General features: G+C 53.0%; 1 protein-coding gene across 2 annotated transcripts; it reads left to right on the top strand.

Annotated features, from left to right (window-relative positions):
- The first annotated feature begins 615 nt into the window (after positions 1 to 615).
- MRM1 (mitochondrial rRNA methyltransferase 1) lies at positions 616 to 8,740 on the top strand. 2 transcript variants are annotated; one of them, XM_071574864.1, is made up of 6 exons: positions 620 to 645; positions 824 to 1,692; positions 2,103 to 2,196; positions 3,897 to 4,017; positions 7,830 to 7,949; positions 8,089 to 8,740. In XM_071574864.1, the coding sequence occupies exons 2-6, from the start codon at positions 986 to 988 to the stop codon at positions 8,136 to 8,138; spliced, it is 1,092 nt and encodes a 363-aa protein (XP_071430965.1). In that variant the 5' UTR covers positions 620 to 645; positions 824 to 985; the 3' UTR covers positions 8,139 to 8,740. The 2 variants fall into 2 exon arrangements, with proteins under 2 accessions (XP_071430964.1, XP_071430965.1); XM_071574863.1 differs by having other exon boundaries at positions 616 to 1,692.
- Positions 8,741 to 9,031: the final 291 nt, after the last annotated feature.

Raw genomic sequence — 9,031 nt, 5'->3', positions numbered from 1 at the left:
GAATGGGATAAAATATGGACTGGTTTACAGCTGGAATATGGAATGGGGTAAAATACTGACTGGATTAGAGCACAAATCCTGTGAGGAGCGGCTGATGGGGCTGGGGTTGTTCAGCCTGGAGAGTAGGAGGCTCAAAGAGACCCTCTCGCTCTCTGCAATCCCTGACAGGAGGTTGCAGCCAAGTGGGGGTTGGTCTCTTCTCCCTGGCAACCAGCAGAACAAGAGGGCAGTTTTAAGCTGCTCCAGGGTAGGTTTAGGTTGGGCATTAGGAAGAAGTTCTTTACAGAGTGAGTGACTGGGCATTGGAATGGGCTGCCCAGGCAGGTGGGGGAGTCACTGTCCCTGCAGGTGTCTGCACTGCCACTGTATGTGGCACCAGCGCCATGGTCTGGTAGACGAGGTGGTATTGGACTCGATGACCTCAGAGGTATTTCCAACCTAAATGATTCTGTGATTCAGTCCTTTCCCTGCTTTCCCAGCGTTTAGTTTGGAATTGGCTAAAGCTGTTTTGTGGTTAATTAAGAGCCTGCCTGTTAATTAGCGCGGTGCCGTTCCCCTCCCCGCCGCCAGACGGCGCTGCCGCCGGAATTGGAGCGGGCGGAGCGGCGGCCACGTGTGTCCCGTGCGGGCCCCCACGTGTGTCCTGTACGGGACCCCCACGCGTGTCCCGTGCGGGGCTCGGCGCTCCACGCCCTGCCGGGGAGCCCCTCCAGCCCCTGCCCGGCTGTGCGGCGGAGCAGAGCGTTTCCCCCGCCACCGCTAGTTGTGCGGGGCCGCTTCCCGCCACCTCGGCCACCGCTGATCCGTCATCCTCCGTGGGCAGGATCCGTCACCCTCCATGGACTGAATTCACGGCTTCCTGTGGACAGGACCCGGCCCGCTCCCGTGCAGGATCCGTGACCCTCCGTGGGCAGGACCCCGCACCCTCCGTGGGCAGAATTCACGGCTTCCCGTGGGCAGGCTCCGCGGCTCCCCGTGGTCGCCCATGCAGCGGGCACTGGTGCGGGCCGTGTGCGGGGCCGCGGGGCTGCGGCGCTGGCGCTGCGGGGTCCGGCTCCGCTCCACGCGCGAGCGGCCGCCCCGCGGTGCCCCCGCATCCCTCCCGCAGGTCCCCACGGCCGTGCCCGGCCCCAGCGGCTCCCGAGGGACCGCGCGGGGACAGCCCCAGCCGGGACGGGCGTCGGCGGCCGCCCGGGAGCTGTGGCTGTCGCAGCGGGATGAATTCCCACGGGCGAGGAGGGGGCTGGAGCGAAAGCCGCTGTGCGTGGAGAGGACCAAGGGCTCGGAGATCCTGTTCGGGGTCGCGCCGTGCTCGCTGGCCCTCACCCAGGAGCGCAGGAACCTGTTCAGGCTGTTCCTCAAGCAGAGCAGCGGCTCCCGGCGAGCCGTGATGGGCGAGCTGGTCCTGCAGGCCACGGCCCGCGGGGTCCCCGTGTGCCACATCCCGCGCAGGGAGCTGGACCAGCTCTGCCGGGGACAGCTGCACCAGGGCGTGTGCCTGGAGGCCACTCCGCTCCCGTTCAAGAGCTTGGAGGACGCCGAAGCGCCCAGTTTGGGGCACGAAGAGGGGCGGAAGGCACAGCTGATGTGGCTGGTGCTGGAGCAGATCCAGGACCCCATGAACCTGGGGGCACTGCTGCGCTCCGCGTACTTCCTGGGGGTGGACAGAGTGGTGACAAGCCGCAGGAATAGGTACGGGGGGTGTAGCTGCTCCTGCAGCTCTGCTTTCCTTCCCTGCTGGCTCCCAAGGAGCTTTCCAGCCTGCATCACTCAGCAGCTGTTCGAAGAGCTTTCTGGGGCTGAGCTGGAGAGCAGGATTGGGGTGGCTGTGGGGTGTGGGATTCCAGCTTGGTGAGGAACCTCCCTGGGCACTTCTCGTTTTAACTTATTTTGTGTTTCACTTGTGCCATCTGCACAAAACTGCTGTGACCTGTTTCCTGGGCTAATTCCGAGCCCTCCCGCTCTTCAGAGGAAAATACAGCCCTGTAGTGAGTGGACTTCTTGGAGTAGGGTTGCAGAGGCAAGAGAAGGAATTACAAAACAAAAATCCACCTGGATTTCCTATTTTGCTCTCTTGTGACACTTTTCTTTTTCCCCTGCAGCTGCCCCCTGACTCCAACAGTGAGCAAAGCCAGCGCTGGAGCAGTGGAGGTCTTTGATGTCTACAGCACTGATGATCTCCAGAGCTTTTTGAAGGTAGAACGATTCATTTTTCCCCACTTTCCTTTCAAGAAAACTCAAATATTGGCCAGAGAGGAGGCACAGGTTATTTGCAGTGTCCATTTGCTCCTGCTGTGCACTCCTGTGTGCTGCCAGTGGTCTGTGCTGTGGGACCACCAGTGGCAGGTACAGACCTCAGCCCAATTCCATCGCCTGGGGATAGGGATGGGTGTTTTTTCTGGAAGCTGCTGGGAGCAGGATAACACTGTGGCTCTCCCACACTTGGGCTGTGAGCTTGGTACGTCTCCCTTCTCTCCCTGGGGAGCAAGAGCTGGGCCTGGAGTGTGGCAGGACCCAGGCACATGATGGCAGCATTGGGCAGCCTTTGGAGCAGGGAATAGAAGCCAGGACTGGTGGGAGCTGCTGGGAATTCTTTTACACTGTACCTGTGCAGCGAGGTGAGATAGTCCCCTTTGCAGGAGGTTACTGCAAAAGGAAAGGGAGTGCACGTGGAAAAATAGGATTTAAACTGAAACAAACCCAGGGATGTGGCTGTGAATTGGCACAGTGTGTCCATGCCCCGTGATGGCACCTGTGACTGCCCTGGCCCCTCATGGGGGTTACCTGTGCCCTGGCTGGGCTGGGGACCAAGTGGACATTGTGTGTATGCAGGTCCTGTGGGATGCCCCAGATTTGGGGGGCAGTGGGGCTGGGGGGTGGGCAGAGGCTGCAGATCCTCAGGGGAACAAGGACACCTGGTCTGTGCCCCAAGGGTCGCTGTGGGCCTGTGTCCCTGTGAGGGTGAGCATGGCACAGTCTGGTGTGGCTTGAGGAGAGGAAAGCCTGGACGCTGCCCACTTGGTGCTAGAAATAGATCTGTGGTAGCTGGAGCCCTGGGTGATGGTGAAATGAAAGATACATAAAATACATTGATACTTAACTGAAAAGCTGGAAGAATCACTTTGTTACTGAAAAGCTTGAATTATTAACAATTTGAGCCCATTGCAGCAGTTCATTTAATTGGACTGAACTCAGTGGCCTCACCCTTGGCATTGCCTGGCTGGAGTAAATTTGATACAACATCATGTAAAGAGCTCCAGTTTCCCAGGAAATGAAGCTGGCAAGAAGCAGCAGCTCTTTTAGTGTTAAAATAGCTTTCCAACACAAATAATTAAGGTTCTTTTTACCTGGGTGCAGGAGGGAGGTCTGGTTCTCTGGTTATGTGAGTGTTGAGTGCCTTGCCTTTTGTGTGAGCTGGATTTTGGCATGTGAGTTTGCAAATCTCACTGTGGGCTTCTGGTGGCTGAGCCTGCACTTGAGAACTTGCACTGCACTGCTCTGTGCATTAGCCTTATGCTAATTTGTTTAACTCTGCTCTTTTTGTATGCTTTCCTGGCAAAAAACCTTCCTAGAACTGTTGCATGGGCAAAAAAAAAAGCTTTTCAGTTGCTATTTGTTTGCTTACTGGACTGGAATAAATGCCAGAAGGAAAATTACTTTTTAAAAAGTGTTTTTTATTCTTCTTTTTATTGTTGATTTGAATCAAGGTTTGTGTGCTGATAGTGAGAGGACTTTGGTGGTAAAAATTCAAGGGATGCAAAAAAAAATATAGAAAAACCAGTCAGCTTAACTGAGAATGTAAAAAAAAATCCAGTGTCTTTTCATACATGAGTTATTTTCTTTTTAAGCTTGAAAAGCTGGCAATTCTTTAATATTTGTTTCCTTTCCCTTTCTAGGCTAAAACTGCAGAGGGCTGGGAAGTGGTGGGAACAGTGAGCAAACCTGAGGATGTGGAAGATGTTCCTGTCATCAGTTGCTTGGAATTTCGGTGGGATAAACCCATTATTCTAGTAATAGGTATTTCAATTTCCAGAGCTGGGGGCTGGCTGGGACTGCAGGTGTGAGGGAACAGTCAAGGGAATGTTTCACTCCAAGTCTGCAGGAGTGTTATGTTACATCACACTTTGGCTGGAAAAGAAAAGCTGAGCAAGAATCATGGAATGAAACAGGGACCTGGAGGAGCAGGGGAAGCTGAGAATCCTCCAGTAGGACCTGCAGGAGTAAACAGCCTGTGTGGGGGCACAGGGAGCTGAGCAGCTGGGTGGCAGTTTCAGTGCCAGGATGGCTCTGGGGCAGCCACAGTTGGTGTTTTGACTTGTGCTCTGTGCTGTTTTTGATCCTGTCCTGGAGCCCCAACCTTTATTTTTGGTGTTGGTGAACCCCAAGGGTGAGGGAGAGCCCCAAAAGTGCCTGTTTGCCCTTGCTGGGATGGGGAATGGTGCCATGTCCTGGCTCTGGCATGTTTCCTCTTAGAAAACAGGAATGTATCGTGCCCAGGGCTGGAAAGAGCTGTGAGGAGCTCCTGTTTGGCATGGTCTGAATGCAGAGTTGGGCTTTGTGGCACAGAGACCACCACAGAGAACAGTCAGTGGCTCTCTTTGTACAGGCAGGAGGTGTTGGCTGCAGGAACTGGTGGAACCTCCTCCTCATTGGAGCAGTGGGTGCCCCTCCCCTGACCCTCTGAACTGGGTAATTCCTACAGGGCTTCTGCTGCCTCAGTGCAGAGGATGCTGGCAAGGGATGCTGCTTTTGTAGGCAGAGTTTGAGGCTGTGCAGCCTCCCAGAAGCTGAAAGGAAGGGCAGTAATGGCTTTGTGGCAGTCAGAGAAAGAAATTCCCTTAGCAGTGCTGCTCCAGGCCCCTGTGTGTGGCTGGGCTGTGTCCCCTCACTTTGTGTCACCTGGCACAGGAGCTGGTTGGAGCTTTTACACTTGGAAGTCGTGCTGGCAACGAGCCATGAAGGGGCTGTAATCCTGCCCCGTGCTGTGGTTAGCTTGGCTCAGAGACATTCCTTTAATTAAAATGTTTATTGAACTCCTGGAAATACTGACAAGACAACGCTGCAAATCTGGCATCTCTACAAGATGTGTGGAGCTGTATCACAAAGGGAGCAGGCAGGCTGGCAGCACTGCTGATGGACCACAAGGAAATGCATCCCAGAAACGGTGACAACACCCGGCGAAAGGAAGGGAGTGAAAGTGGCAGTGGTGTCATTACCTTGAGTTATGAGAGATTTCTCCAGGAAAAAGTCCAAATATCCTTTTGTCAGGGGAGATTGGAGGCTGATTGGTAGATGCATGAGGAGAGCTCCTGGACCTTGCAGCAGTAATGATTTCAACTCTCTGCTGAGCACTAACTCTTCGCTGGAAAGAAAATTGAACATTACAGTCGTGTGATGCTGAGGTTGTTGGGAGAAACGTCCTAGATCTGAATATGTAGTGTCCCTGCAGCTGCAGAGAGCAGAGGAGATAATTCAGCCTGGGAGTGAGCTTCCTGGCACCACACAGATTGTCTTGTAAGTTAAGTGTTTGCAGAGTCCAATTGGCCCTCCTGGCATCCTGGCTGGCTTGGCAGAGAGCGAGTGGGACAGTCCAGCTTGATGTTGTCTGCTGGAGTCATTGCTGGAGGTGACAGACAGGCTGGCTGCCCTCAGGACTGGGAGCCTGGTGAGAACAGGAACAGATGGGGACCACTGATGGCTGAGTGAGAAGAGTTTCTGGGTAATTTGTTGGTCTTAGACCTTCAGTCTGTAGCTCGGGGTTTAAGGCTGTTCATGGAGTGGATGGTTTTATGGAGATGCTCGTTCTGCACATTTCTCTCTGCTGCCTGGGTTGGAATTTCCTGCACTGGGAACTGCACTTGTTAGTGGTGTTAATTTGTAACTGGGGCAGGAAACCTGTTTTATCCTTTCACCAAGCTCTTAACTGTGGGCTCTGAAGCCTGTCAGTGAGGAGCAAAGCTACGAGGTGGAAGTTAAAGATCTGAAGTGGGAAGTGTTTGGTTCACCATCTGATTCAGTCAATACTCCCTCCTTCGTGTCACACAGTGCAAGTCTTTTTGCCCTGAATTTATGGTTCCTAATTATTTTAAACAGCTAGATCCATAAAAATCTTTGTAAAAGCTGGAAGCAAAATTGGTACCTTTATTAAGAATCGTAAGACCCTTATCAGGGACAGGAGAGGATTGCTCCAGGAGCCACTGCACCTCTGGCAATTGCTGCTGTCCCAGTTGGAGAGTCCCAAGGGAGTGTGGTTTGAGAAGCTCAGGAGGCAAATACGACTGTAAGTTGTAAAACTTTTCTGTGTTGAATCAGGAGAAAGTAGGATACTATTTTTTGGGTTTTGTAAGCATCTCTGGAGAGCCACAGTGCAGTGATGAAGAGGCAGGTTGGGCCGTGGGAGGCCTGGCTGTGATTCCTGGTGTTACTCTGTGACCTTGGATAACTCCCCTGGGTGTTGTCTGCACTGCTGGCTTACAGCAGGAGGAAAGGAATGGCTAGGAAGGGATTTTGGTTTGATGAAGTTCATTCACCCCAGCCAAAGGATGCCTTTGTATGTGGCTTATTTCATCAGGGTGCAATGCAAGGTGCATTACCCAAAGCATCCTATTCCTTACCCAAAGTGCATCTTGCCTGTTAGGTCAGCCCAGCAGAACAGCAGACTGGGCCACAGCTTCCAGGCTAAAAATGGGGATAATGGCACTTTCCTTCACTGTGTGGTCAGAGGGATCACACTTTCCTTCACTGTGTAGAATGGACACCAGAGAAGGAACTTTGGGGCAACTTAGCCCAGTTTGCTGAGTTTGGAGGAGTGAGACTCCAGTGGCACAGAAAGTGCCTAAAGCATCCAGATGTGCTGTTAAAACTTCAGGAAAGTGTCTAAATTTAGGTGAGCTGAGTGAGGCCATGGGTACAGCCCTGGTCAGGCATGCAGAAGCCTCAGATGGGCACTGGGTGCCCCAGCAGTGCCATCCCAGGGCCAGTCTGGAGTTCACCCAGGTCAGGGTATGGCTGTTGAAGGGGAATGTTTGGCTCCCAGCATGCTGAGCCTGTTCTGCCAGAGGTCTTTGGAACAAGCTGGCAATTCCTGCAGCTGTGTAACTGTCTGTGTAGTTCTAAATAATGAATGTGGAAGAATTCTTTGGGGAGCCAGGCAGGCTGGGAGGTCCGTGGTCCTCTGCATTTTCACTTGTCTGCGCACAGGATTGTTTAAAGCCTCTCCCTTTCCATTTCCCTTTGTGACAGTGTGAGTCAAACAACTACTAATGACCTGGGATAGATTTCAACTCTGTTTCACCAGTGTATCAGCCCAAACATATCAGGGCTGTTGGATGGTTTAACAACTAATCAATTGAAGCCTCTGGTTAAACTGTCTGCATGCACAAGTTGCACCCAGCCGGTGGTGTGTGTGCTGGGAAGGCTGAACCCGTCACTATCAATAGGGATGTGGGATTTGCTGGACCAGAGCAGTTCTGTGGCCTCTTGCCTGCCTTGTCCCAGTGCCAGCAGCTCTCCGTTGTCACAGCACTGCTTGTGCAGGGGATCTTTATGCTCAGACAAGGCTCTGTGGCTTTTGCAGGTGTGTTGCACAGGTATTCCTCAAAAACACTTCAGACAGTGGAGAACAGATCCAGGGAGACAGGAAGGGAAGGTAATAAGGTGCCTGTCTGAGCTCTAGTAGCTCTTGGCTGGTGCTGCAGCAGGGCTGGTGAGGTTCCTGGTGAGCTGAGGATGAGGGTGTAGGTGTGACAGAGCAAGAACTGTACCGAGGAGGGGGGAAAGGGACGTGGCAGCAGCTGTGAGCTGACCTTAGGAGTGTCTCTCTCCTGCAGGCAGTGAAGGGGAGGGCCTTTCCTTGGAGACACAGCTGCTGTGCCATCGGATGCTGGCCATCCCCCCGGGCAGGGCGCTGCACCCCGGCATCGAGTCGCTCAACGTCTCTGTTGCCACTGGTAAGAGCAGTTCTGAGCACAAAGGCATCGAACTCCAAACCTCTGTGTTTAAAAATCAAACATCCAGGCCTACAGAAAGATCTTCTTGTGGTTTAAAAAAACAATTGAGTAATATTTATTTATTTTTATTTTCCTACAGGTATCCTGCTGCATTCCATCTGCAGCCAAAAACGGAGGCATGGAGATTGAAATCCTCTTTAATTGGTGGGGAAGCCGCTTGGTGTTCCATGGCTGTGCTCTGTGTGGATATGGGAATGCTCTTCCCAGGGCCTCCACCATCTCAGGCAGAGCCCCACTGACCTGAGCTGCACCTTGGCTTGTGCAGGATGCCACCAGATCCCTGGCTTAGTGCCCAAGGCAGACACTTGATGTCCTGGGGAACACCTGGGAGGAGCAGCTCTGGAGAAGGGAGGCCAAGCCAGGCCTGAAAGCAGCCAGCTGTGTCCTTCAGTTTTGGCATGAAAACAGTGATGACTGTGAGCTTTGTGCTCATTGCAACAGGGGACTTTGTGCATCACTTGAGCTATGGAGGGAATCTGGGCTGTAGGTGACAGTGCTTGGCTGGTGCTGCCACTGAGCCCAGCCCTGTGCCCACCCTGAGCCCAGCACCCCCTCTGCAGTGAGATGAAGCTGCTGAGAGCCAGCTGTGGTTTGGGACCCTCCACAGGGGCTTCTTCATGAGGAGGTGGTTTCTCTGTATTTGGTTGTAAACCAGGTGTGCAGCCCTTCCAGGGATGGACACGAGCTGCTGGAAAACAACTGGAGTGGGAAAAATGCAGCCCGTGGAAATAAAGCTGTAAAGTTTGGTTGTAGACTTGAATCAGTCCTTTTTGTGCCATGTATAAATCCAGTGTGTGATTAGTGGAACAGGGCACTTCCTTCAGGTGGGAAGAGGCATCAGGAGCTTCTTTTCCTCCAGGAAAGTTTCCTTTCCATGGTGGGCCTGATTCTGCTGGATGCTGAACTGCCCCAGCACCCCCATCCTGCAGATGGCATTGGGGTGTGGTGGCTTCATTTGCAAATACCAGACTGGCTAAATATTGAGAACCAAAAGAATGTAATCACTTAGCACCTTAATTATT

Source organism: Pithys albifrons, chromosome 21, assembly GCF_047495875.1.
Source record: "Pithys albifrons albifrons isolate INPA30051 chromosome 21, PitAlb_v1, whole genome shotgun sequence".
Classification (NCBI taxonomy): domain Eukaryota; kingdom Metazoa; phylum Chordata; class Aves; order Passeriformes; family Thamnophilidae; genus Pithys; species Pithys albifrons.
This window is presented reverse-complemented; position numbering and strand designations above follow the sequence as displayed.